This window comes from Trichomonas vaginalis, chromosome IV (assembly GCF_026262505.1).
Source record: "Trichomonas vaginalis G3 chromosome IV, whole genome shotgun sequence".
Classification (NCBI taxonomy): domain Eukaryota; phylum Parabasalia; order Trichomonadida; family Trichomonadidae; genus Trichomonas; species Trichomonas vaginalis.
The window spans coordinates 3,148,748-3,174,333 of record NC_067206.1 but is presented as its reverse complement, the minus strand read 5'-3'; the positions used below and the strand labels follow the sequence as shown (position 1 = coordinate 3,174,333).

The 25,586-nt window shown below is 35.2% G+C and overlaps 19 protein-coding genes and 8 pseudogenes across 27 annotated transcripts, besides 10 other annotated features; 16 read left to right on the top strand and 11 right to left on the bottom strand.

Annotated features, from left to right (window-relative positions):
* Positions 1-6,688: part of a mobile genetic element that runs on past the window's edge.
* On the top strand, positions 12-1,090 carry TVAGG3_0019460 (annotated as a pseudogene). Its single transcript has one exon. A coding segment is annotated over exon 1 (1,079 nt).
* Positions 1,299-1,622, top strand: TVAGG3_0019450 (protein of unknown function, DUF4106 family; the record flags this gene model as incomplete). Its single annotated transcript, XM_051220102.1, has 1 exon — positions 1,299-1,622. One exon carries the CDS (start codon positions 1,299-1,301, stop codon positions 1,620-1,622), a length of 324 nt encoding a protein of 107 aa, XP_051105088.1.
* Positions 2,653-3,355, top strand: TVAGG3_0019440 (annotated as a pseudogene). The gene has a single exon. A coding segment is annotated over exon 1 (703 nt).
* Positions 3,522-4,619, top strand: TVAGG3_0019430 (uncharacterized protein; the record flags this gene model as incomplete). Its single annotated transcript, XM_051220101.1, has 1 exon — positions 3,522-4,619. The coding sequence occupies one exon, from the start codon at positions 3,522-3,524 to the stop codon at positions 4,617-4,619; it is 1,098 nt and encodes a 365-aa protein (XP_051105087.1).
* TVAGG3_0019420 (protein of unknown function, DUF4108 family) lies at positions 4,655-5,074 on the top strand (the record flags this gene model as incomplete). The annotated part of the gene is made up of 1 exon (XM_051220100.1): positions 4,655-5,074. One exon carries the CDS (start codon positions 4,655-4,657, stop codon positions 5,072-5,074), a length of 420 nt encoding a protein of 139 aa, XP_051105086.1.
* TVAGG3_0019410 (uncharacterized protein) lies at positions 5,091-5,540 on the bottom strand (the record flags this gene model as incomplete). Its single annotated transcript, XM_051220099.1, has 1 exon — positions 5,091-5,540. The coding sequence occupies one exon, from the start codon at positions 5,538-5,540 to the stop codon at positions 5,091-5,093; it is 450 nt and encodes a 149-aa protein (XP_051105085.1).
* Positions 5,577-6,452, top strand: TVAGG3_0019400 (protein of unknown function, DUF4106 family; the record flags this gene model as incomplete). Its single annotated transcript, XM_051220098.1, has 1 exon — positions 5,577-6,452. One exon carries the CDS (start codon positions 5,577-5,579, stop codon positions 6,450-6,452), a length of 876 nt encoding a protein of 291 aa, XP_051105084.1.
* A 231-nt stretch (positions 6,689-6,919) lies between the features above and the next one.
* Positions 6,920-7,120, top strand: TVAGG3_0019380 (uncharacterized protein; the record flags this gene model as incomplete). The annotated part of the gene is made up of 1 exon (XM_051220097.1): positions 6,920-7,120. One exon carries the CDS (start codon positions 6,920-6,922, stop codon positions 7,118-7,120), a length of 201 nt encoding a protein of 66 aa, XP_051105083.1.
* Positions 7,121-7,148: 28 nt separating this feature from the next.
* Positions 7,149-7,727, bottom strand: TVAGG3_0019370 (uncharacterized protein; the record flags this gene model as incomplete). Its single annotated transcript, XM_001297011.1, has 1 exon — positions 7,149-7,727. The coding sequence occupies one exon, from the start codon at positions 7,725-7,727 to the stop codon at positions 7,149-7,151; it is 579 nt and encodes a 192-aa protein (XP_001297012.1).
* A 369-nt stretch (positions 7,728-8,096) lies between these two features.
* Positions 8,097-8,345, top strand: TVAGG3_0019360 (uncharacterized protein; the record flags this gene model as incomplete). Its single annotated transcript, XM_051220096.1, has 1 exon — positions 8,097-8,345. One exon carries the CDS (start codon positions 8,097-8,099, stop codon positions 8,343-8,345), a length of 249 nt encoding a protein of 82 aa, XP_051105082.1.
* Positions 8,346-8,370: 25 nt separating this feature from the next.
* TVAGG3_0019350 (uncharacterized protein) lies at positions 8,371-8,655 on the top strand (the record flags this gene model as incomplete). Its single annotated transcript, XM_051220095.1, has 1 exon — positions 8,371-8,655. The coding sequence occupies one exon, from the start codon at positions 8,371-8,373 to the stop codon at positions 8,653-8,655; it is 285 nt and encodes a 94-aa protein (XP_051105081.1).
* Positions 8,656-8,678: 23 nt separating this feature from the next.
* TVAGG3_0019340 lies at positions 8,679-9,961 on the top strand (annotated as a pseudogene). The gene has a single exon. A coding segment is annotated over exon 1 (1,283 nt).
* Positions 9,962-10,009: 48 nt separating this feature from the next.
* Positions 10,010-10,267, bottom strand: TVAGG3_0019330 (uncharacterized protein; the record flags this gene model as incomplete). Its single annotated transcript, XM_001297009.1, has 1 exon — positions 10,010-10,267. One exon carries the CDS (start codon positions 10,265-10,267, stop codon positions 10,010-10,012), a length of 258 nt encoding a protein of 85 aa, XP_001297010.1.
* A 951-nt stretch (positions 10,268-11,218) lies between these two features.
* On the bottom strand, positions 11,219-11,600 carry TVAGG3_0019320 (annotated as a pseudogene). The gene has a single exon. A coding segment is annotated over exon 1 (382 nt).
* A 171-nt stretch (positions 11,601-11,771) lies between these two features.
* TVAGG3_0019310 lies at positions 11,772-12,434 on the bottom strand (annotated as a pseudogene). The gene has a single exon. A coding segment is annotated over exon 1 (663 nt).
* Positions 12,435-12,483: 49 nt separating this feature from the next.
* On the bottom strand, positions 12,484-13,063 carry TVAGG3_0019300 (annotated as a pseudogene). The gene has a single exon. A coding segment is annotated over exon 1 (580 nt).
* A 178-nt stretch (positions 13,064-13,241) lies between these two features.
* TVAGG3_0019290 (uncharacterized protein) lies at positions 13,242-13,643 on the bottom strand (the record flags this gene model as incomplete). The annotated part of the gene is made up of 1 exon (XM_051220094.1): positions 13,242-13,643. The coding sequence occupies one exon, from the start codon at positions 13,641-13,643 to the stop codon at positions 13,242-13,244; it is 402 nt and encodes a 133-aa protein (XP_051105080.1).
* A 641-nt stretch (positions 13,644-14,284) lies between these two features.
* On the top strand, positions 14,285-14,620 carry TVAGG3_0019280 (uncharacterized protein; the record flags this gene model as incomplete). The annotated part of the gene is made up of 1 exon (XM_051220093.1): positions 14,285-14,620. One exon carries the CDS (start codon positions 14,285-14,287, stop codon positions 14,618-14,620), a length of 336 nt encoding a protein of 111 aa, XP_051105079.1.
* Positions 14,621-14,761: 141 nt separating this feature from the next.
* Positions 14,762-15,486, bottom strand: TVAGG3_0019270 (annotated as a pseudogene). The gene has a single exon. A coding segment is annotated over exon 1 (725 nt).
* Positions 15,487-15,607: 121 nt separating this feature from the next.
* Positions 15,608-15,635: a terminal%2Cinverted (terminal inverted repeat of Mariner transposon ID:TVAGG3_0019240).
* Positions 15,608-16,905: a mobile genetic element.
* Positions 15,704-16,825, top strand: TVAGG3_0019250 (annotated as a pseudogene). Its single transcript has one exon. A coding segment is annotated over exon 1 (1,122 nt).
* Positions 16,878-16,905: a terminal%2Cinverted (terminal inverted repeat of Mariner transposon ID:TVAGG3_0019240).
* An 898-nt stretch (positions 16,906-17,803) lies between these two features.
* Positions 17,804-18,361, top strand: TVAGG3_0019230 (uncharacterized protein; the record flags this gene model as incomplete). Its single annotated transcript, XM_001290575.1, has 1 exon — positions 17,804-18,361. One exon carries the CDS (start codon positions 17,804-17,806, stop codon positions 18,359-18,361), a length of 558 nt encoding a protein of 185 aa, XP_001290576.1.
* Positions 18,362-18,942: 581 nt separating this feature from the next.
* Positions 18,943-19,150: a mobile genetic element.
* Positions 19,151-19,390: 240 nt separating this feature from the next.
* Positions 19,391-19,717, top strand: TVAGG3_0019210 (uncharacterized protein; the record flags this gene model as incomplete). The annotated part of the gene is made up of 1 exon (XM_001284628.1): positions 19,391-19,717. One exon carries the CDS (start codon positions 19,391-19,393, stop codon positions 19,715-19,717), a length of 327 nt encoding a protein of 108 aa, XP_001284629.1.
* A 4-nt stretch (positions 19,718-19,721) lies between these two features.
* Positions 19,722-19,964, bottom strand: TVAGG3_0019200 (serine threonine-protein phosphatase family; the record flags this gene model as incomplete). Its single annotated transcript, XM_001284627.1, has 1 exon — positions 19,722-19,964. The coding sequence occupies one exon, from the start codon at positions 19,962-19,964 to the stop codon at positions 19,722-19,724; it is 243 nt and encodes an 80-aa protein (XP_001284628.1).
* An 18-nt stretch (positions 19,965-19,982) lies between these two features.
* TVAGG3_0019190 (uncharacterized protein) lies at positions 19,983-20,345 on the bottom strand (the record flags this gene model as incomplete). The annotated part of the gene is made up of 1 exon (XM_051220092.1): positions 19,983-20,345. One exon carries the CDS (start codon positions 20,343-20,345, stop codon positions 19,983-19,985), a length of 363 nt encoding a protein of 120 aa, XP_051105078.1.
* A 1,290-nt stretch (positions 20,346-21,635) lies between these two features.
* Positions 21,636-22,184, bottom strand: TVAGG3_0019180 (RNA polymerase II transcription regulator recruiting protein; the record flags this gene model as incomplete). The annotated part of the gene is made up of 1 exon (XM_001324690.1): positions 21,636-22,184. One exon carries the CDS (start codon positions 22,182-22,184, stop codon positions 21,636-21,638), a length of 549 nt encoding a protein of 182 aa, XP_001324725.1.
* Positions 22,185-23,029: 845 nt separating this feature from the next.
* Positions 23,030-23,059: a terminal%2Cinverted (terminal inverted repeat of MuDR-3_TvMULE3 transposon ID:TVAGG3_0019170).
* Positions 23,030-23,176: a mobile genetic element.
* Positions 23,154-23,176: a terminal%2Cinverted (terminal inverted repeat of MuDR-3_TvMULE3 transposon ID:TVAGG3_0019170).
* A 195-nt stretch (positions 23,177-23,371) lies between these two features.
* Positions 23,372-23,408: a mobile genetic element.
* Positions 23,372-23,408: a terminal%2Cinverted (terminal inverted repeat of Banshee-A3 transposon ID:TVAGG3_0019160).
* Positions 23,409-24,976: 1,568 nt separating this feature from the next.
* Positions 24,977-25,252, top strand: TVAGG3_0019150 (uncharacterized protein; the record flags this gene model as incomplete). Its single annotated transcript, XM_051220091.1, has 1 exon — positions 24,977-25,252. The coding sequence occupies one exon, from the start codon at positions 24,977-24,979 to the stop codon at positions 25,250-25,252; it is 276 nt and encodes a 91-aa protein (XP_051105077.1).
* An 18-nt stretch (positions 25,253-25,270) lies between these two features.
* TVAGG3_0019140 (serine threonine-protein phosphatase family) lies at positions 25,271-25,513 on the top strand (the record flags this gene model as incomplete). The annotated part of the gene is made up of 1 exon (XM_001324689.1): positions 25,271-25,513. The coding sequence occupies one exon, from the start codon at positions 25,271-25,273 to the stop codon at positions 25,511-25,513; it is 243 nt and encodes an 80-aa protein (XP_001324724.1).
* Between the last annotated feature and the right edge of the window lie 73 nt (positions 25,514-25,586).

The window sequence follows — 25,586 nt, the reverse complement described above, 5'->3', positions numbered from 1 at the left end:
ACCCATATGAAATGTACGCCGCTCAGAATATAACGCCAACAGTTTTGGATGCCATGAACGGAAATGTTTCCGAATGGTATAACAAATGCGACAATGCCATTAGAAGGTCAGAAATAGTTCCTGGAACTTACGAATATACAACTGCTGTTTCTTATGGAAACGTAGGTGAGTTTGGAGAAGGTTCTTCAACAACAGTAGATATTGCTTGCGACAGGTTTCATATTATTCCTATTGACAACTCATTCTTATACGTGGAACAAGACATTGAAATAAAACCTTCTGCCAAGTTGTCTGACAAGAAAGGTTGCAATGGAATTTTCTATGTCGGATACCAATATGCTCCAGAAGTTTTCATGGGATATAAGATATATTCTAACTCTGACTTAGTTCAAACAGTAACATGGGCAAACTATGAATGGTTCGCTTTGAGAAACTCAGTACAACCACAAGCTAGAGAACAAACAGACCAGTATGCAACTATTGAGAAAATAAGAAGACTTGACCCTAACGTTCCAGGAGTTTATATTAACCTTTCTGGACAAACTGCAGCAGCAGTAACCAAAGTAAAACTGAAACTTAGAGTTCCTTTGTCATCTTTCCTCATCTTTAGGTTCTTAATATACTTACCAAACTGGGCAGGAAAAATTTCTATCGAACTTACTCCAAGCAAAAATAACTTAGTCATTGCACCAACACAAGACCCATTCACTATTACAGACGTAAAGGGAACAAATCAAACGTCATTCGCCGAATTTTGCAAATGCGAGGTTGACTTAGACTTTGGTTTCTCAAACTTCAACAATGAAGTAAACTATTATTTCAATGCTGCTGGAACTGCTTGGGACCCAGTTAAGTTCACATGCGAAAAATTTGAATGCAAGAGAATAGAAAGCAGACTTGCCGTTTATATGTTGGACCCAGATATTTCAAATGCTTTAGCTGCCAAATATATTGCAGTTCCACTTATGTTCCCTATACACCAAATATCTGTCAAAGACTTTGCAGGTGAAGTTGGAAACCAAAATCCAGGAGCCGCAGGTGCAAGAACAGATATTGCTTTAACAACTGCAATGAAACATGCAGATACTATGTTTGTACTGTTCAGACGAACTATAAATGACTATTCTTGTTTCTACAACCCTGGTATTAAATATCATATAAACATAGATGGCAAATATTATCCAAGAGAAGAATATTCTACAGTTGAGGATATGAGGTCATACAACTTGACATTAGATGCTATGAACTTTAACAACAACTTCACAACAACCATTAACCCTGAAATGCAAAGTTCTATTATGCCATATGTGAAAGTATGGACTCATACAGGAGGTCAAAAAACTCAATATACAAATGGAGACCGTTCAAACTTTTGGCTTGGCATTCCATTTGCTGACTCAGAAGACTTTATGGGTGGTATTTCAACTGTTGGTACAGTTCAAATACAATATACTGGTGACAGAGACGGTCCAGATGAATTGAGAGCAAAGAAGTTTACAAAACCAATAGCACTTTTCACGGAAGATGCTCTTTTGAAGATTCGTTCGATGAAACCTGCTGGGGCTCCTCAGATTGGCATAACGACAGCTTCCATCGAGCAGATTTTGGCAGCAGGTCAGTAAGTTGTTCTTGAACTGACTTCTCTCCGTCAAATATTGACAGTACGCCAGTTTTGACATAATATTGTATTATAAACTTTCCTTTAGTAATATCGTCAGTTTTGAAGTTATATTTTTGTCTGCTTCAAGAACTTTCACCATTTCAGTTATACCAACTTTCTTTGCTTTATGAAAATATTTAGGTTCAGCAAAGACTGCTATTCTATAACATTTTCCATTGTTTGTGTAAAGAACTATTCTGTCAATGTATTTGTATTGTTTGTGAGTATAAACTTTGTTCTGCTTCAATTCAATAAGATATCCGAATACGTCCATCTTTTTATTCTAAGTTAAATGTCATTTCCGAAAAATAGAAGCGTAAGTGTTTCAAAAGGTTTAATGGCGGTGGCAGATGTGAAGTTAAATTCACCAACTCAAACAAACAGTCAAAGTGTTATTGTCAATGTCAAAGACAGAGATGTTGAAGTGGGGAAACCATACGAAGACGAAGATGGTATAACAATTGTTCCTGTAAAAGAACCAACATATCCTGAAGTTAGCAGAGACTTAAGTTCTGTTGCAGATATTCGAAATGACTACCAACAACTTAAAGACAAACTTCAAACTCAGGAGAAGATTTGTCAAGCTTTAAGTATAATGTTAAACTTGGTCGAACACAACCCGGTAAAAGTGAACTCATATGTCATTGCACCTCATGAAGTTTTGAAAGAACTATTGAAACTTTTGACAGAGGCAGACGATATAAACATCAAAGAAATAGAACCCGACATTGGTTGCTGTGGTGTTTCATATAATGTCATTGACAAGATATACGTTATGAAAGGAGGTGAAACGTTGAACTTAAAATATAGTTTCCCAGACGTCATAAAAATATTTGACGACCATAACATTTCTTTGAAGTTTATTTGCTAAGTAAATGGCAGAAAACATACTTCTGTATACTATAACAACAAAGAACCCCGAGTCATATAACTCTATAACTACATATCTTCAAAGTCCTCAAGGAAGATATTGTAAACTAACCTTAAACACAATGACAACTAAAGCATGTTTTGCTCTTTTGACTCCAGATGACTATATTGTTTTAAATGGTATGAAATACTATTGGGAAGATACATATTCTGAAATACCACCAGGTGGTTTTGTAGACCTGTTTAACCAACTTTTTCCAGATAAAAATATTTTAAGTTCTATAACACATGCGGGAACTATAAACTTTACTGGAACTTTTCCTTTCATTTTAAATGACATGAGTTATAATGCAAAACTTATTTCAGGGTTTTTACAACCAAACATTTCCTATAGAAGCAGAATGGAATAATGGATATTATATTGTAAAAGGTTTGTCTGTTCCATTGACTTTAAGTACACCTATTTTATATATTGTTTCAAACTTAGGTTCAAAGTGTTATTCGAATGTCGACAGAAACTATTATGACCAAAAGATACTTATGCGTATAAATAACACATTCTCTACTGGTTTGCCTATTGTTCATTCGAATGCAGAGTTTTCAGCTTTAGTAAACTCAAACACTTTAGCAAACATAAACTTAACCTTAGTTGACGCAAACTTTGTTCCCGTAAAACTTTTATGTCCTATGTATATTTCTATGACAGCAGAAAGTATAGAATTGGAAGATGCAACCGGTGAAAGTATTGTATTACAAGAACAACTTCAACAACAAATAGCTCAAGAACAACAAATGCAACAAATGGAACAACAAAGTCAAGAATAAAAAAATTATTTTTTTTATTTTTATAAAAATGTACAGAATAGATGTTTCAGATTTTTATGACTTCCAAGCATTCAGAAATATGTGTCCATTTCGAGACTATAAGAAAGCAGTCGAGAATTTGAAACGTTTAGTCATTTATGTTGACTCTGCCCCAGAATGTTATGTCATGAAAGAATGGGATGTTGTCTTTAACAAACCAAGAGCAACAATAGTGTCTGAACAAGAATGTAGACAGAAACTTAAGAAAATAAAAGTTGTACAAGTTGGAATGAAGATGTTAGATGCTTGGGATATCTTATTGTCAAAGTTAGAAGATTTTTCAGTTCGAGGTATAAAGTTTTATACACCTTCTCCAAACTTCTATTCTATCTTCACTGGATATAAATATGAACAAGTTGAATGGAAAGAAAATATTATAGAAGCTTGGTTAGACCATGTCAAAGAAATTATATGCAATGGAAACGAAAAGGTTTATGAGTATATCTTATGTTGGTTTGCAAACATCTTACAACATCCAAGTGCTAAAAATGAAACTGCTCTCATTATAATTGGAAAACAAGGAACAGGTAAGAACACATTCTTTACAGATATTTTGTGCAAACTGTTAGAAGGTTATTCGAATCCGAATATGACAAACTTAGAAAACATCTGTGGCAAGTTTAACTCTTCAATTGAGAATATGAAACTTATAGTTTGCAATGAACTTCAAAGTATAGATACAACAAAAGTTTTGAACTCAGATGCTTTGAAGAGTCTTATAACAGACAAAGTTGGAGTTGTTGAAAGAAAGTATAAAGACCAAAGAGTTTGTGAAAATGTTGCAAACTTCATTATGGTTTCAAACAATGCTGTTCCGATGAAGTTAGAAAGTTCTGACAGAAGATATGTAGTTGTTAGAACGTCAGAAGCTCATATTCAAGATACAGAATATTTTGACGACTTAGCAGAAACTTTGACATCTGACTTTTACAACCACTTGTTCTCATATTTCATGACATTAGATATTTCTAAGTTCAATCCAAGACAAATTCCACATACCGAAGAGAGACAAACATTGTTAGAAGCAAACAAGAGTGTATATGAACTGTTCGTAGATGAAACTGACTTTGAGTGTTTAGATGAAAGGTCTTTATATGATGAATATAAACAATATTGTCAAGAATATGGTTATATGGCAGCTTCTAAACGTACATTCTTGGCAAATGTCAAAAGTCTTTTAGATGTTCAGAATGGTGTATATACAAAGAAAATTTTTTCTGAGTAAATTTAAAAAAAATATTTTTTTATCCGATAGAAAAGATGACGAAATATATTTCAGTAAACAAGTACATGTCAGGACTTAAAGAAGAACTAGACCCATTCACATATTTGAATGTTTACTTCTACCATTTTGAAAAGTCTTCATTCAGCAAAGTTTGGAACATCGAACCAGTTAAGTTTGCTATTGTGACTAAAAATGGTGCGAAATTTGAAGACTTAGACAAAGAAGGTTTGTTAACAGTCAAAGAAAGTTTTGACAGAAGGTTCTCAAACCTTAAAGAAGGCAAAGCATACAAACTTGTTATACCTTATGAACCAAAGAAGACAGATGACTATGAATATTATGAGTCTAAAGTTGTAGAAGTTCAAGGTAAATTGGGTAAAAAGCTATTAGAGTCTAAGCCAGTGTTTACTCCTAAAGAGGAAGAGAACATTGACATTGACCCAGAAATGTTCTAAAAATAAAATTTTATTTTTACATGTCAAATTTCTTTTTCTCTGGAACTGGTTCAGGTTCTTTCTTCTCTTCTACTTTTTTCTCTTTCTTTTCTTTCTTCTTCTTCTCTGGTGGAGATATGTCAAATTTCTCCGAACCATATTTCTGTAAAAGTTCTTTGTCCTTTAATAGCTCATCTATTCTGTTTTCTATTTCATCTTCAAGAACAGCGCATGTGTCTTCTTTGCATTCTAAGAAGTTTTGTTGGACTTCATCTTTCCAATCGGCGTCATCTCTGTCAACAAGTCTGTCATTGACAAATTTTAAGACTGCTCTTTGTAATGTTTTATGGTTCTTGTCATATTCCCAGAAACAGAACTTTAGAACAAATTCACCTTTCTTGTTTACACTATGTAAGATTTTATGGTCGACAGATGTTTTGCTGTCAAAAAGTTTGTCTCGAATATAGATAGCGAAATCGCTAGACATTTTCTAAAAGATAAAAATTTTAATTTTTCTAAAAATATGTTAGAAAAAAAGTTTGCTGACATTGACAAGAAATTTGAGAATGTTTTAAACAAGAACAAGAGGAAGTTAGAAAATGCTCAGATAAAGCCTATACATGAAAAGTTCTTATTTGCTCAGAATGGTATAACAGGTCTAATTGCACCACCTGGGTCGGGTAAGACTTTCACTTATCTTAAAATGGCTGCACAACAACAAGAACTAGATGAGAAGAACTCATTCTATGAGTTAGTTGTTATTTGTTCGACTTCTGGTCAATTTGACCAAACCGTCAATTCGTTCAAAGATATTATAAAGAAGTCTAAGTTAGTATGTATAAAGGATACTGAGTTGTTAGATTGGATAAAGAAGTACCAAAGAAGAGTTTTGAAGTATAATGCTATAAATGAGTATGTCAATTCGAAGTTTAAAGAACCTAATGAGGAAATGCAGAGAATATTAGACAAACACCACTTCAGAAACAAACAGAAAGAGATAGAATACATTTCGAAGAAATTGCAATCTTACGATTGGAAAACGTACCCTCATAGGTGTCTTCTTATCTTAGATGATTTCGCCTCTCATCCTTTGTTAAAGAACAGAGAACAAGATATGTGTCGAATTCTTAAGAAGCTCAGACACTTTAACATCTCAGTCGTAATATGTGTACAGACAGCAAAGAGTTTAAGTAAGGATGTAAAGAGAATACTTACTGACATAATACTTTTCCCCGGATTGTCCGAAGACGATTTCATGGAACTTATGAAAGAGTCCATGGCAGGTAAGTTTGACAGACATGAACTATGGGAGAAGTACAAAGTCATACAAGACCCTCATACTTCTTTCAGAATTCATATCTACGCAAACAAAGTTCAAATTGTAAAAAGTCAAGCTTGAAAAATCTAAGTGTTTAGTCTTAGTAAGATGGTAGCTTCTTAAAGCAAATACCATTGCTGAGTTTTAGGTACGTGAAGAGAAGTACAATGAATTCAATTACGAGTACAATTGCAATGACAACTAAGGCAACTATTTTTGTCTTTTGCCAGCAAGGGTACTTCTTCTCTTCCAATGGTTCGGCAGAACTATACTCACTCATGAGAAATGCCAAAACGGTTTAATAGAAAAAGTGTCATTTTTTTCATGTCCGAAAACTCGAAGGTGCAACACTTCCAAAATACCGACGAACTCAGAAGAGCAGCATGGCAGTATGTTCTTGACAACTTCTTTGAGTTCTCCAGGTACACCTTGGAAAATGCTGAAGAACTCCGACACAGAGAATTTGGAGAAATTGCACTCCAATACTACCTTGACAAACAAAGGGTAAATTAAGACTAAAAACTTAACGTTTAAAAGGTGACATTTTTATGAGCTCCGAGTCACCGAGAAAACTTGGTCAGATGTTAGCAGCTTACTTTCCTGAGGAGGATGGAAGCGTTACATACGTAAGGTTCAAAAACAACGAACCTGGAATTGCGTACCAAATTCGCAATTACATGACCATGGAAGAGTATGAAAGGTTTCTACAAGAGAAACCAGCTCTAAACAACTCAGAAAAGAAAGAGTAAAAAGTTTAATTCGTAATTGTATATTTTTTTACTTGTATGGGCAAGCTGCAAGTATGAAGTCGATTATCTCCGTCTTTGTTTTGACGAGCTGGACGGCTCTTGCGAGTACGTCTGTTTTGCGGTCTCCAGCTGGTGTCTGACCTTCGTAATTGCGCATGTTCTTGAGAGCTCCAACTGTAAATGGCTGTAAGATGAAGAGTCTCTCAGACTGCTTGAGGTAGTCTTCACGGTCACGAGCCGAATCTGTGGTACGAGTCGAATCGGTCGATTTGAGGGAAGAGACTGAAAGCCTGTCGTCTTCCATTGGAGCTGTAGCATACTCTTTGCGTAAGCGGTTCAGACCTTCTTCGAACTCTTGGGCTCTCTTGGACTGAGATTGGAATTGGAATTGCTGGGGTGGAGCTTGCTGGAACAACCAAGGGTTGGGGAAGTAAGGCATAGGCTGAGGAGGGTAGTTCGGGAAGCCTTGTGGTGGGTAGTAACCTTGAGGTGGAAATTGGTAGTAATTCGGAGGTACTTGCTGGAACTGAGGTTGCTGAGGAGACTGTTGTGGTTCTTTAGGTTCCTCTGGTTTGGGAATGGACTCGGTTGGTGGGACGTCGGACATTCGTTTGTGGCTTAACCGTCGGACCACAACGATAAAAATCTCTGCTACTAGCAGTACTGCTACTGACAGTAGCAGTACTTTTTCTGACAGTAGCAGTACTTTTACTGACAGTAGCAGTACTTTATCGTCGAAAACCCTCTCAAATTTTCCTTTTTACTGACAGTAGCAGTACTTTTACTGACAGTAGCAGTACTTTTTCTGACAGTAGCAGTACTTTTACTGACAGTAGCAGTACTTTTACTGACAGTAGCAATGGTCGAGGTCGAACCTACCAACGAGGCAATTTACCTAATTGAAATTAACGAGCTTGTTAAAGACTTCCTCAGGCAGAATCTAAAAGGCAAGCTTGTTAACGGTTGGATAACAGGAATGGCTGCCTTGAATCTCGAGATTTCGACTGGAATTCCAATTCAAATACCAGACGGGACAGCCTTCGACGACATAAAGCAAGCAAAGAAGGAAGCCATTATAAAGTTCTTTGCCAAGCGTCCTTGGATACTACTTCCAAACAGAGAGAACCCTTTCCCAAGAATGAACCAAATTCTCAAGGGTCTCCTTCACTTCTCTGGTCAGCCGTTCTACATAACCTGTGAAGGCGACATTCAGCCAGTTCAGTAAACATCTCATTTTAACTCACTTTTTTATGTTTTTACTCACACTCGTACTCACCAGGTATGAGTACAACTATTTCAACTGTGAACCTTGTAGTGACCGGTCTTCCTGCAAATGCAAGTTCGGTCAATACACAGTTTATGGTGGCAAGAAGGACAGTGGGGAATGTTATTCTGACATCTGTTGTTGCGCTCGAGAGAGAATTGAAATTCCAGACCCAACTCCAACAAGAACTCTCAAGTTGCCAAAGACTCATGTGAAGAAGAAGCCTTCTGGTAAGTTTCTTATAGCCATCTATATGGCACGTTTAGAGTAAAAACATTTTTTTTCATTTTTTGAATGAAGCAAGTTAAATTCGTCCCACACCAAACTCAATGGACCGATGAAGAGTTTCAAGCTATGGTTGAAGGTGTTGAGAACGACATAGACGGCGAACTTGAAGGAGCTCAAACCACAATTGCAACCAAAATTGCAGAAGTCAAGGAACAGATAGCTCCTCTTAAGGCAACTAAAGCTACCCTTGACCTCATGGATAGTTACCGTTTAGATGTCAAGAGAGGAATAAGACAATTAAAACTCTTAAATTACGAAGCTATACTCCAAAGTTAGCAGAATGAGAAGACTTTACCAGAGCTACTTACATGTAAGGGACTTACCTTCAAGCAGTCCGACCAAAGATGAATTTTCTGACATTGTCCCAATTTTGTCCGAAAGTCAGCTCAATGTTTTGAACTGCTCCCAGCATATCCAGAATATGAAAATTTGCCTGAACTCTTTCGGTTCCTCAAAAAACGTTTTTTGGTTCTCATGTTCGAAACTTTTATCGGAAGAGACAACAAACGTTCAGAAGAAGAGCAAGATATTATTTTAAACTTGTTGTATGACTTAACTGTCATAACCAGCTTTTTGAAGTAAAACCGTCATTCTCAAACCACTTCATTTTTTCGATGTCCGAACAAGCACCGAAGCCGAACACAATGGCAGATGTCCTTTCAAGGTTGCCAGACAAGCGCCCAATTCAAATTCAAATTGCCCAATTGAAAGCTCATCTGACAAACACCATTAAGATTCTCCAAAGTAGTCTTATGACAGAGATGACCAATCTCAAAGCCGATGTCCTCATGAACCAAGCTTCCAATGAGAAATGCCTGAACGATTTCTCAGAATCGTTGCGCAATTACGAGAGAGAGAACCAAGACCTTGCCAGACTCATCTACCGTTTCTTCGAAGAGATAGACGCCATCTGGAAGGTACTCGGAAAGGACAGAACATGCAACACCGTACTTCGTGAGTACCAAATTGAAGAAGGTATTATCAAAGAAGAAGAGGAAGAAGAGAAACACGAAGAAGAGGAAGTTTGGGCAACCCTTGTTGCCGATGACGCCTACGAAATTTCCCAACCCTACCCATACAAAATCCGCAACAGGGAGACCGGCAAGGTTCTTACCCCAGTTCTCAACAACTTGAGACACTTGAACCTTAACCTTCGGAATCGCGGTTCAATTTCCATGGGCAAGCTTGTCGCAATTCAATGGGTTCCAAATCCAGACAAGAAGACGAAGGTCAGACACATTGACGGTGACAAGCTCAACAACCGTAAGGAGAACCTCGAGTGGTTCTAAGAGTAAAAAAAATTATTTTAGGGGGAAACCCCAAGTAAATTTAAGTTTTTATTTTTGGTATTGGTACCAATTTTGGAATGTGAAGACCACATCCCAACCTCTGTACGTGAGTCTTGGGTCCACGTCTAAGACCCTTCTGTAGCAATTCCAAGCCCGAGCAAATTCAATTGTCAACCACTCGTCTCCTCTGTAGTCTTCAATCCATTCTTTGAAGAGACGGTTGAGTTTGAGCCTGGAATATCTCTTGCCTGGTACCGAGACCAACATTTGGTTGAACTGGACGAAGCGCTCAGGGATGTACGCCATTAAAAAATGTCACTTTTTTGAAAAACGTTTTTATTTCATGCAATGTTTAACTATTTCACCATCTTCTTTAACACCCCAGTACTTACGCTTGGAGAGGACATGAACTTCGGAAAATACCTTATCTAGCTTAAAACAGCCCATCTTTTCACCGACTAAACCCATTTCAATGAGTTTGTTATAGCTTTCTTCGTTCGTCATGAGTGCGTCAATGTTCTCATAGTAAACCTTGACTTTGGATTTGACTTCGGAGAAGAATTTGTTGTAGTTGTCAAGTACTGCCTTTGCGAACTGAGGGTAAGACCAATGTTCGACAATAGGTTTTAATGTGGTTACTAAGCCACTTTGACCTTGAGTGAATTCGTACTTCAAAACAAAAGGAGAAAACCTTTCAACAAAGTTGTCGACCTTCTCATAATGTTTACTCTTCATCTCTTGAGGTTTCTTAATGGAATATCCCCGTGTCGAATTCATAAGCAATTTGAGTGTCATTGCAAGTTTGGGGTTTGAAGCTTTCCTAATATCATACAGTTGTTGTATGACTTTTCCAACTGTATAGTTCCTTCCCGGGAACTCACCATCTTCGTTTGGAATTCCAGTCGGAATATATTACAAACCTCATGTATGCAGCGTTAAGGTCGACATAGTATATCTTTTCATCTGAGTCGAACTTGTCGCAACCAATTGGTCCAGTTTGTGGAAATTCAAGTGAGTCTCTTATCTTCTGAGAAACTTCTCCTGTTATCTCATAAACATCGTCGAAGCAACCTGTTTCATATAAAACCTTCTGACCTAACTCAGATGCTCTCCAATACAATTTGACGTCAATTGGATGTCTCAATGGAAGTTTGTTTATAGCATCTTGAAGTTCTTGCAACCTCATTGGAAGTTCTTCTGGTTCAGGTTGGTATCCGAACATACCAACCCCTTGTGGAACTGTGTACTTCTTTTGTACTAGAACTTTGTCTGGAACAACTTTTGGTCTTGCTAACAATGAAAAGTTTGTTTCGTCTTTTGGTACAAAACTTTCTGTAAGCTTGTCATCTGGAATTGGTTCCAACAAACCTTTCTCGAAAAGAATGTTTACAGCTCTGACAATGTTGCACTTACTTTTACCAAAGAATGGGTTTGTAAGACTTTCGTTCAACATGAAGTGGTTGTGGACAATTACAATCTTCAACCATGGTAAGTCTTTGTCAACAACATAGTCGTCATGTGAAGAACCTTTAGCTGTAGGTATGTTGACTCGGATATTGACATTTGCCAACGGTGCAATTTTTGCCAATTGACCTCTGAGAATGTACCTTGTCTTCACACATGACTCAAGATACTTCATCTTCTCATCTGTAACAAGACCAGAGTTCCTGAGACATGTAAGAATGCAAGGTTCATTGACAATTGTTTCAATTGAATTGTAAATTCCATACCTTGTCAAGTCAATGTCAGACTTATTTATGAAGGGGAAGTATCCAGCATGTTGTCTGACTGCTTGCGGGTTAGGTTGGTACCATTCGAACTTGACACTTGCAATTCCTTCAATTGCATTCAAAATGTCTGAGTCGGAGTCAACCATTTGTTCTCTCTTTGTAGTCTTGAAAGCGTCAAGAAGTTTTGCGGCTGTTTGTTCATTGCCATGTGCATAGTAAATGTGACCATCCAAATCTGTTATGGTCAATCTGAGATTGTGTCCTTTCTTATTTCCGTCTTGAATTGCAGCAAGTACACCCATGAAGCCTTCTTTGTTCTTTCCTTCGTCAAAGTTTACTGTAAAGGTTCGACCAGATGTAATTTGACTTCTAACTTCACGATACTTTTCATATGCATATCTTGTTCTTTCCATGGGAGCATGTGCGTCTTCACTTTTTCCTTTTTTCCTTCTCAAAGGATGCAATTGTTCGTCATGTTTCCAGTAGAATCTGGCAAAGCCGTCGTGTCCTTCAACTTGAGGTTCACTAACATCGAAAGGCATGTCCATAAGACGTTCTTCTTCTAACCTCTCTAGTCTGTTTGGATAATTGGCACGTGCTGTTTCCAAATCCATTTCGTAGCGAAGACCAGACAATTTGTCATAGACTTTTATGGGTCTTCCCTTCCTATATTTAAAATTCTTCGAAACTCTCCAACCATATCTTTGTAACTCTGCTTTTATTCTAGCAGACTTTCTATCCATTCTATATGGGGGCATTTTTATAAAAAAAAAAAATATTTTTTTCTTTACTTTACATAACCGCCTGCTGCCATAAGTCTTTGACGCCAACCCATACCAGCTAATGAAGGTTGACTTGGTTTAGTTTGGAAACTAAACTTTGGTTTTGGTTTATCTTCAGTTTTTGGTTTTTCTTCTTCTATCGGTTTTTCGTCACTTTTCGGTTCCTCTGACTTTACTTCACTTGCAGGAACAGTTGTGTCGTCAACATCTTCATAAATATCATATGCCATTTGTTTTTGTTTTCCTTTCAACTTTTTGTGTTTGTTGTAAAGTTTAGAATATTTCGACTCTAAGTCAATGAGATGTTCTATAATGAACTGTTGGTCAGTGAAGTAAACTTTTCCATCTGTTGTCTCGAAAGCTCCTTCAGACTTCAATATTTTATTTGTGAGAGTCTGTTTCTTTTTTGAGATACTAGCCGTTCCATTTCTATGAAAAGTGACTTTATAGTTAGGGTTTGTATTTCCAGACCTGGCACTTTCTATTATTGAATTTTTCTCTTCATCTGTAAGTTCTTTGACAGGTTTTGACAATGGTTCTGAACTTTTTGTTTGTGGTGTCAAATCTACCGTTTCAACTTCTTCGGTCATTTCATCTGAGTAAAAAATTTAGTTTGGTTTGTTTTCAACTGGTTGTTTAGGTTTTTTAAGTCGGTCTAAAACTTCCTGAGGTATAGGAAGAACTTTACAAACACGTGGTGTAAAAGGTGGTCTTCCATGACTTATTCTGTTTAAAGCTGCATTGTTCATTTCATCTCAATAAAAAACTTTACATTCCCCACGTTTGAGGTGGTTGCGGTTGGTTATTGTTTACCCACTGTTGTGCATGGTTATATCCTCTGTTAAAGAATCTTTCACCTTGGTCCATATAGTGTCCTGCTTGGTTATAGTAGTCATTTGCTTTGTTATAATAGTTTCCTGCTTGTCTTCCTACATTGTCCATCCATCCTTGAACTTTTCCTCTTGTTTCAGGATTTGGAATAAGATTTGTTGCATCTCGTGCTACATCCCAACCTTTCTGTACAGTTTGTATAATAGGTTGTGCTTTCTCTTTAAGTATACCTAATGTACTCAAAATCTTCCTTCCAACTCCAAATACACCTCTGGCTATTGTTCCCACTGCGGGCAAAAATCTGGATGCAACTCCTGCTAATGCGCCAAATAAACCCATTTCTTACAGGGTAAAAAATGACGAATCCAAACAAGGACCCCTATGTTTCTAAAGCGACAAAGAAAGCACTCATGATAAAAATCTTTAGTTCAACACCAAATGCTTGGTTTATGGATATCTTGGAAAACATTCCGAGAGTTAGAACAGATGGACCACCATACTGGTTAATATTTGTTGGTCAAAACACAAGATACTGTGAAGCCATACCATTATGGTCCAAAAATATTTTAGATGTGAAAACTGCTTTGACAATATTCGTTGACAAATACCATCCAACAAAACTGACATCTGACTGTGAAAGTTCTTTCAAATCAGATGATGTAAAAAACTATCTGCGTTCAAAAAATGTAAACCAATATTTCATTGTCGACCAAAACCATTCTGCTCTTGGTGTCATTGACGGATGTATAAAAATGTTAAGAGACTTAAACCAACCACAAGGTGGTGAAGCAAATGAAATGTCATATGACGACAAGTATAGACACTTCTCCATGGCAAAGATGAGACAAGTTTTAAATATTTACAATAACCGTAAACAAAAAGGTTTGGGAAACCACTCCCCCGAAGAAATGAAAAACAACCCTGACTTAGAGAAAGACTATATATTTAATAATTTAGTCAAAAGAGACAAACAAGAAAGAATGCCGGGCTTCAAACTTCAGAAAGGTGACAAAGTAAAAATAGAAATACCTAAACGCGACCCATATGAAAATACTATTGACTATGACAACAATGGGAACTCGACAGGTACTCACATTCGTGTTCGTAAAAATAGAAGAAAGTATACAAGAGAATATTATGAAGTTTTAGGCAAACATGGCAAAATGTACACACTGCAAGCAGAAGATAAAACTACTATTGTCAGACCTCGTTTCAAACTTGTCAAAGTTCAAGGTGGTATACTTTCAAAGACAGTTCCTAACAAATATAAGACAACTCCTGACGAATATGCTAAAGAAGTTGAAAATGACGACTAAGCAATTCTATACCATGCGTAAACTGTCATGTAAGGTGGCATGTATTCTTTACTTTGTCCCGTTGTTTGTGTATATCCTGAAACGAAATGTGTATGGTTTCCTTCTCCCTGCGTGTCACTCCAGTAACAATTTATAGCAAACTTAACGTCGTCTTTAACATCATATCCTTTACCTTTTGTCATTCCTGACCAATCCCAATATCTATGCTTATGCCAACCTGCTTGAGATGTACTTAAATCTATGTAGTGACTGTGTGCAGGTAAATTTTCACCTGAAATCGTTTTACTTCCACCTGTTTCCTTTGAAGAGTTTGCACAATACAAAAACCTGTCGACTATTTGTTCCCATGCACCAACACCAAACATTACTTGAGGACCTCTTGCATCCATAGATGTATAAATAGAACCTACTGGGTTCATTAAATCAAACATATGAGACATTATAGGATTGTCTCTTTTGAACTTAAAATATAGTGCAACTATTTCAGGTTTCTTCTGGTTTGTGTCAGAATATTTTTTATAATATAATCTTATGTTTTCAGGGTAGGTAAAGTCTTGACTATAATATTTATTTCTGTCATCTATATAATAGTATACTATTCTCGTTTTTTCTATTGCATTATATCTTTTATATCTATAATATTCTAAATATAATATTTGCTTTTGTTCATTTGTGTGTAGTGTTCTGACATCAACTCCATAGTCATAATAGTATGGTGCTGGAGCTGGGTCAGGCAATGTCATATCTGTCATTTCATAAACTCGGAAATATTTCTTTTGTTCGTCTCCATATAAGTTTAAGTAGCAGTTGTTGTCTAATGGAACTTTAACTTGTGTACCATCGTTCTTTTTATAGCTTACATACATTTCATTGTTATTTTTCGGAATGAGTTTACACCGTGTACCATTTTTTAAGGACTGTACCAACTGCCATCTAAAATATTTATTTTCTTCATTGACAGAAAAGTCACCAACAATAGTTTCAATATAGGGTGTCCAAAGGTGCGTTTAGCACAGCGCTCTATATGAGACTATTAAAGGAGATATATGCTGATTATAAATATATAATAAAAAATATGAATATATGTATATGATGAGTATGTTGTATTTTGGCGCCATGCCGGGATATAAAATAAATTTTGAGACAAGAGGCGGTTTCGCGGGAAATTTTGGCGGGATTTTTTTCATTTTTTTAATGAATCATAAAGAAAACATCCTCGCTCTTGCAAAAAAATGCAAAGACTGTAAAAAAATCTACGAGACATTGTAAAATGCTTCGGTATGGATGCTCCTAGCTATTCCACTGTAACGTATCATGTTAGGATGTATCACTTCATGAACAAAAAGGCGCCCATCATAAAAATTGACAAAAAATCGCCGGATCAAAGAAAAATCAAAGCAATTCTTCAAGCGCTAGATGAAGACCCAAGAGCATCACTCAGAAGGATAGAGGAGATGACAAAGATACCACGTACAACAGTCAGTTATTATCTGCACAATTATTTGAACTACAAACTAGCGTATACACGTTGGGTTCCGCACAACCTTAATTCAGTTCAAAAAAAATCTAGAGTCCAATCTTCGAAAGAGCTCCTCTCTATATTGCGTGCGTATCAATCCAAGAAGTTTCGCTTTTTAGTAACAGGGACGAGTCTTGGTTTCAATATGCAACAGAAGCCAAAACCATGTGGATCCCGAAGGATGAAAATCCGCAAACATTCCCGAAGAAAAAAATTGACACACCAATGATGATGTTGTCGGTTTTTTGGGCGTGAATGGCATCATCGCAATTGATATTCTTCAAAAACCTAATATGATGAATGCTCAGTATCTAATTGACAATGTTCTTACTCAAATTATCAATTCTGATGAGTTTGAGAAATCCAAACAACAAAAACAAAAGTTTGCAATTCATTTTGATAATTCAAGAGTTCACAAAAGTCATAAGGTAATGAATTACTTGGTGGAAAACAATGTCAAAGTTGTTCCAAACCCAATTTATTCACCTGATATTGCACCCTCTGACTTTTATTATTCGGCACGCTAAAAAAGAAGCTGAAGACGCGAATTCGCGAGTCCTGATGATCTTGAAAATTTTGTAAGAGAGCAATTTGAGCAATTTTCTCATGATGATTTAAAGCGTGTCTTTCAAGCCTGGATCGATCGCTGCGAACGCGTGATTGAATCCAATGGTGATTATATTTAAATAAACTTTATATATATGTAACTTGTTTATTTCTATTCGCAGTATTCAGGTTTGTGCTAAACACACCTTTGGACACCCTATATTTTTTGTTCCTATCAAACTTTGGTATATTTCATTGACATATGTTTTATCTGCTTTCTTTTCAAGGCTAACGTTTAAGTCTGTTATTTCAGATATAGAATGTGTATGTCCAACGGCACTTTTCCTGTTTAAGGTTTCTTGTAAGTTTGTAATATTTGCAATGGTATGTGTATGTCCAACGTCACTTTTCCTGTTTAAGGTTTCTTGTAAGTTTGTAATATTTGCAATGGTATGTGTATGTCCAACGGCACTTTTCCTGTTTAAGGTTTCTTGTAAGTTTGTAATATTTGCAATGGTATGTGTATGTCCAACGTCACTTTTCCTGTTTAAGGTTTCTTGTAAGTTTGTAATATCAGATATAGAATGTGTATGAGTCTTATCTGCTTTTGTCTCTAATGTTTCCTTAAGACTTGGTATTTGGTTAATATAATGTATATGAGTCTTTTTAGAATATTCGTTTTCAGCTCTTGTCACTTCACTTGACATTTTATTGTCAACATATGTTTTGTCTGCTAGTTCAGGATGAGTATGTTCTTTTGTTGCATAAGCATTGTTAGCTCTTTCTTCTTCTTTTGCTATTGCATCGTCTACATATTCTTTGTCAGCTTTGTTGTCAACATCTGCTTTCAAAAGAAGTTCATTTATAGGTTTCTCGTTTAAAGTTCCTTTTGTTGGATTTATACAGACAGTATTGTTCTTATTGTCTTGAAATAGAAACTCATCTGTTATAAGGTTTAATGTCAGTTTTAAGTTTCCATCCTTTAAAGTTTCAGATATCTTAGAATAGTTTGAAAAGTTTGTTGTGTTCTTATTTAGAGCTTGCATAATGAGTTGTCGGTTGTGTTGTATTTCTCGCATAGACGCTGTTTCATTTGACATTTTTATTATAGATAAAATATGCTTCCAATAGAAAAAGAAAATTCTAGAGTTGCTACAACTAAACCATTAGATGAACTTTTTACTAATGTCGGTCAAAAGTTTGAGACAGATACCGTAAAGCATGAAGGCTATCGTTTTGACTACCCATTAAGATGGCTAAGAGACCCATCTGTCACAAAAGCTATTGGCTTTCGAAGAATAAAGTTCATTTCAGAAGCCATACATGGTTTCCCATTTACGGTCGGTTTTGAAGTTCGATACTATAACAAAGAAAAACGTATGTATGAGAAATTTGAACAGGGAAAACTTTTACAAGTTAGTTTGCTTATAAACTTAGAAACAACTCTTCAAGCTTTTCAAGAAAAAATAAACGATATCTATATTGAATATGCAAACCAGTTTAACATTGACGAAGGAGAATACCATCTCGATATTATTTATGACAGGAAAAATGCAACTGTTAAAATCAATAAAATAGAAGACCTTGGAGAAAACGTATCTCATACCGAAATGGCTCACCAAAAAGGTGACATTTTTGGCGCCAATAATTTGATTTTTCTGATTCTTTCTATTTAGATATATTTATTTAATATTCATATTCCTTTATATTGCCTCATATTATTTCCCATTTTTAATCATATTATACAAATCTTTAATAATTTTTAATGTTTTGAGCTTCAAAATCTTGTTCTAACTATTTTCATTCATATATCCTAGAAAAAATTAAAAAGTTTTTTAGAAATAAAAATGTTTGTATGTAAAGTATTGAAAATATTCTAGATGAGAAGACATTCTCCAGAAGAGAGATATTGATTGCTTTGTAAGCCATCACAAAATCAAATAATGGAGTTAAGTTAACTGATATTTGCGCGAAAGCTAAAATAAATCATGAAGGCAGAGTTATATAAATCATACTATCTTAAAGTATTCCTAGAAATTTCCAAAATTAACCGAAATATAACTGTACAGAATTACTATTTTCGAGATAAATTCATATGGAAATACTAATTCATAACGCTTTATGTTATATAAAATTTAATTTATAAAAATTTCAAAATAAATCAAATTTAACACAATGAATATAACTGCAATTGAGGTTTTTGACGATTGATTCTTACGAGAAGTTTTCCAAACTTTGAGTTAATGTCAAGACATTAACTCAAAGTTTGGAAGTCTAATAAGGGGAATTGTAGGCTATGAGGTACTGATTATATATCAGTGCCTCATAGCCTGCAATTCCCATTAGAAATCGGAGAAACTTTGTCCGCATAACTTATGATGCGGACAAAGTTTTCTCCCATTTCTACTTAGAATGAAAGGGCAAGAGGTATATAGGTACACTATATATCTCTTGCCCTTTCCTTCTTACCTAAAGACTTCCAATCTTATTTTTTTTTCCAATTTTCCCCTAAATTTAAATCTTATATAATATAAATAAAATGCATAATATCAATCACAAAAATTAATGTTTATTTTTTTAATTAAAATTGCCGCGCAATTTAAGGTTTTCTATCACTTTTTTGTTATCCATTTCTGTACGAAACAGACCTTGGAGAAAACGTTTATATTTCTACAAAATATAACAACTTGGCATGGTATAGATTTATGAGGATGTTAAATCAGCCTGCAGCATATCCAGTACACCCGGACTATTATGAAGTCGAAAACCCTAATGGAACATATGAAAATGTTTTCGACCCAGATGCTATTATTGTTCATGCTTCATTTTCTGGCGCCCAAAACTCTTTCTTATGCTTGGCAAATGACTTTTACGAAAAACCTACAAAGTTATACGAACCACCAAGTGGAAGTATTTCAGACTTTCAAGTATGGTTTACTACAGATGGAAGAAAAAGAATAATTCCATTATACCATGCGTTTTACTTAGAACTTAGTTTCATATACAACTACTATCGAACGATAAAAATATAATTTTTTAATACGGTTGAGGTGTTGGATTTGGTTGCCAACTAGACTGTGGTGCAGGTTCAGGCTGTTGTATAACAGGAGCTTGTTCTTCTGGTTCAGGGTCTTTAGGTATAATACCAACGAACTGACCTACTCTTTTACCAATATTTTTGACTCCGTTCCAAATTCCTCTTCCTACGGTTTTTATTCCATTCCATATACCTCTTCCAACTCTTCTGAAGAAGTTTCCAATACTACTGAAGAAACCCATTTTACTATATGTAAAAATCTAATATCCGCCTAGTCTCTTACGTTTCCTGTTGAGTTCCATAGCATTCTTTAACTGGAGCTCATACATTCTGTTTCTCCTCTGGTAGAAAACATATTCTGGGTCAACTCCTGTGTTCGCGTCATCTGCATAAAGTTGTTTATATCCCACTTCAGGGTTTGTATAAAACTCTTTCCATCTCATATTTGCATACCATGGTGGCAAACCTAACGCAGCGTCATTTGACATGGCAGTTTGCATTTGTACATCTGTTGGCACTTGACCATAGTTTGCCATTGCAGTTTGTATTCTAACTTCATTTGGAATATTCTCTGGGTTTGGTTGTCCAGGTTGCTGTGCATTCGCTAAGTTCTGTGCGTCCATTTAATATTAGATAAAAATATCTCTTACGAGTACATATGCTGAACATTTGCAGGCATTGGTTCATCTTCATATTCTCTGTACTTTTCTGCCACGTCAAATAAATAAATGACACAATGGAAAAAACCTAAAACAAGTAGTCCTATTTCAAACCACATTTACTTACTAATAAAATTTCTTTATTGTGACACTTTCTCCGGTTTATAGGACCTCTCTCATATTCTATCTTGTCATATATAAACTCATAGTCATGTATGTCCTCTAACCATCTCATAACGGTTTCCAAACCACTTTTATCGGATGTAAAGTAAAAGCATGGATGGTTATGTATAACGTCTAAAGTTTCTAAAGAGTCTCTCAAAGTCCAGTCTACTTGTATTGAAAATCCCATGTGTTATAGAACGGCGGGTCCACTATAAAGAAAACATTTTCCTTGTCTTTATATTTTTCATACAACTCTGTCCAATGACATCTCACAAACTCTATACCCTCAATATATTTTTCTATGTCCTCTTTGAAAACATTTGTATAGTTAAGATATAAAACTTTTGACATAAGTGTTTCAATGTCATGAACTCTTATAGCACCACTATATAATAATCTAGCAGATATACTATCCCAGTCTATATATTCTGCTTTTTTCAAAACCTCTCTCACAATATTTTTCTTATCTAATGGTATACGTTCCATCTTACCTATAGGTATCTTTTCTTTTAACTCTTTCAATATATTGTTTGTGTCTGGAATATGTTTGAGACGGTCCATATAGTTGTCGAAGTCATTGCATATAATCTTTGAGTCTGGGAATATTGTATGGCACAAATGGGATATATAGAAACTTCCACCGAACAAATCTACAAATGTTAGACCATTCGGTAGTTTCTTAAGTTCTCTCAATATAATATCTTTACATCTACTCTTATTTTCAAAGAACGGTAACGGTGGTTTTGTAAAATTCATTTATATATAATAATAAAAATGTTCTTACTCGAAAAGTGACAGAAAAGTGACAAAACACGAAAACATATATAATTTGTGAAAAGTGAAACAAAAGTGACATATTAAAAAGTGACACCATTAATATGATGTAAATAACAACGGTTTTGGTTTTGTCACCGGCTGGTCGGCTGGGGTTCGGTCCTCCTCTTGGGTCTTGGGCAAAATTTCTTATGGGCTAGAGGGCGCAACGCGCCTGGAAGCCCCACTCACCTGACCTCATTGGGAATGCCAAAATTCAAATCGTTCAGAAAATAACAATAGGAAGGGCAATCACTAAAAATTAGGACTGACAGGTCACATTTCGAAAGGGATGGTTGATTCTGAGAGCAAGTTTTCCCAAAATGTAGATTCTTCCATCTCACTCATTTCAAATAATCTTGTGATGACCTCATCAATGTTCTCCTGCCTATCTCTATGTTCTTCTTCAAGAGCCTTTTCTTGTCCGGCTGCTTCCTTCTCAATTGCTTCTTGAACTGACTCAGCTGTGATGTTTCTGCGCTTCAACATCATCCATCTACTTTTTACGCTTATATCTGTTCTATTTACAAGGAATTTGGAAATGTTGACCCACTTAGCACCAAATTCATTATATTTTTGCAAAATAATTAAATCTTCTTCGAGCGTGAATGGATCACGATTAAGTGTAGGGGAAAGATAATTTTCCCAGCGGTCCCTGCACTGACGCGCATTCCTTGTCTGCATTTTATTCGCAACAAGATTCCAGTTAGTTGAGCCCAGCTCTTCAACAATTTTCTTGAGCTTGACGTCTTCTTCAACACTAAACTTCGATTTGGGATGAAGTCTATGGAAGTATCCAATGCCATATACATAATTAAGATGCATTAGAAGGCAAGCAGAATTGAAACTTAAATAACCGAAAAGCACAGTCACGTTTTCTCTCAAAAAAAGAGACGACAGAAAACAAGATTGAATAAAACCGAAATAATGTAAAAATTATAATGGACCCAACACTAGGATAAGGACTATGGAAGCAGATTTTCGTAGAAAGACCACTTAAGTAAAAAAATCTTACTAAATGCTATGTATAATGCTAATTGTTCATGCCTGACAAAAAGTGAATTGAGGACCAAAGCTCGCAAATGTTATCCGAAAAAAATAAAAATGCCTTTATTTATACTGTAAAGGATACATATTCTTAATAGAACTCATTTCTAATTCAACCATAACCTTCTTATTGAATACTATTCAATTTTAAACATTCCAATTAAACTCGATTTAACATTATTAATATTCATCAACCATCTAACAATAAACCTATGATTGTTTGATTTTCATTCAAATTAATATTATCAAACGATGATCCTACAATTAAGTGAATATAAATCCTGAATTAGATCTAGTCCTTAGTGTTCTCAAAATTAGTCATCTGTTGGTTGCCAGTTTGATAAGAGTGAAACGTTGCTATGAATTTTACAAAATATTATCAAATGTTAAATTTTTGAGAGAAACAAAATAATTGTTTGACGTATGAAATTATTGGTTGTTGAATTTGATTTAGTATGAGACAATGCAACAAGTTTTGTGATCAATTTTGCATTTTTCTTCAATTTTGTAAAAATTCAGATTTGATTGGTTCCTGACGAAACCGGATTATCAAATACCATCTCAATATAGATCAGTTAGAGAAAACGTTCCGTAAAAAGTCCTTTAATACTTATTTCTACTTTGGCAAACCCAAATTTTAGCTAAAAGTGACAGGGGAAAAAACGTTTAGTATTAAAAAAAAGACCGATGAGAGCTTCGTTCGAAATATAGAGGGAACTGAGAATGCGCAACCATTCTCAGGGAATATTTAGCTAAAATTACCCCTACTCTTTCTACTTTTATAAAAATAAATATAATCTATTTTAAAATTATAAACCATATTATCATGCAAAGTTTTCTTACGGTTTAAGGAAAATTTTGATATAATTTCGATTTGATATTTTTGAATTTTTGAAAATTTACCAAAAGCTTGAATTTTAAATAAGTACCAATCAATTGCTTTATAATCAATCTGAAAGATTCTGTAATAAACAGAAATTCATCAAAAGTGACAGCTCTCAATTTTTTGACATTTGTAAATTCTAAATTGAATGAGAAAAATGAAATAATACTAAGCATAATACAATATTCTAGATTTAATTATAATTAGGAAAAAGTTAGTTTTGAGAGTACTTTTCATAGGCATATAGAATGAAATCTTCTGAAAAATAATATCATATAAACTCATATTATTTTCTAATATATAACTATTTTATATAAAAATCAAATTCAATGATCTTAAAAGCGAAGGATAAACCTCAAAATTTACGAATATAATGAGTGGGAATATTAGGTCAGGTAAGTGGGGCTTCCAGGGGCTGCGCCCCTTCTAGCCCCTAAGAAATTTTGCCCAAGACCCAAGAGGAGGACCGAACCCCAGCCGACCAGCCGGTGACAAAACCAAAACCGTTGTTATTTACATCATATTAATGGTGTCACTTTTTAATATGTCACTTTTGTTTCACTTTTCACAAATTATATATGTTTTCGTGTTTTGTCACTTTTCTGTCACTTTTCGAGTAAGAACATTTTTATTATTATATATAAATGAATTTTACAAAACCACCGTTACCGTTCTTTGAAAATAAGAGTAGATGTAAAGATATTATATTGAGAGAACTTAAGAAACTACCGAATGGTCTAACATTTGTAGATTTGTTCGGTGGAAGTTTCTATATATCCCATTTGTGCCATACAATATTCCCAGACTCAAAGATTATATGCAATGACTTCGACAACTATATGGACCGTCTCAAACATATTCCAGACACAAACAATATATTGAAAGAGTTAAAAGAAAAGATACCTATAGGTAAGATGGAACGTATACCATTAGATAAGAAAAATATTGTGAGAGAGGTTTTGAAAAAAGCAGAATATATAGACTGGGATAGTATATCTGCTAGACTATTATATAGTGGTGCTATAAGAGTTCATGACATTGAAACACTTATGTCAAAAGTTTTATATCTTAACTATACAAATGTTTTCAAAGAGGACATAGAAAAATATATTGAGGGTATAGAGTTTGTGAGATGTCATTGGACAGAGTTGTATGAAAAATATAAAGACAAGGAAAATGTTTTCTTTATAGTGGACCGCCGTTCTATAACACATGGATTTTCAATACCAAGTAGACTGGACTTTGAGAGACTCTTTAGAAACTTTAGACGTTATACATAACCATCCATGCTTTTACTTTACATCCGATAAAAGTGGTTTGGAAACCGTTATGAGATGGTTAGAGGACATACATGACTATGAGTTTATATATGACAAGATAGAATATGAGAGAGGTCCTATAAACCGGAGAAAGTGTCACAATAAAGAAATTTTATTAGTAAGTAAATGTGGTTTGAAATAGGACTACTTGTTTTAGGTTTTTTCCATTGTGTCATTTATTTATTTGACGTGGCAGAAAAGTACAGAGAATATGAAGATGAACCAATGCCTGCAAATGTTCAGCATATGTACTCGTAAGAGATATTTTTATCTAATATTAAATGGACGCACAGAACTTAGCGAATGCACAGCAACCTGGACAACCAAACCCAGAGAATATTCCAAATGAAGTTAGAATACAAACTGCAATGGCAAACTATGGTCAAGTGCCAACAGATGTACAAATGCAAACTGCCATGTCAAATGACGCTGCGTTAGGTTTGCCACCATGGTATGCAAATATGAGATGGAAAGAGTTTTATACAAACCCTGAAGTGGGATATAAACAACTTTATGCAGATGACGCGAACACAGGAGTTGACCCAGAATATGTTTTCTACCAGAGGAGAAACAGAATGTATGAGCTCCAGTTAAAGAATGCTATGGAACTCAACAGGAAACGTAAGAGACTAGGCGGATATTAGATTTTTACATATAGTAAAATGGGTTTCTTCAGTAGTATTGGAAACTTCTTCAGAAGAGTTGGAAGAGGTATATGGAATGGAATAAAAACCGTAGGAAGAGGAATTTGGAACGGAGTCAAAAATATTGGTAAAAGAGTAGGTCAGTTCGTTGGTATTATACCTAAAGACCCTGAACCAGAAGAACAAGCTCCTGTTATACAACAGCCTGAACCTGCACCACAGTCTAGTTGGCAACCAAATCCAACACCTCAACCGTATTAAAAAATTATATTTTTATCGTTCGATAGTAGTTGTATATGAAACTAAGTTCTAAGTAAAACGCATGGTATAATGG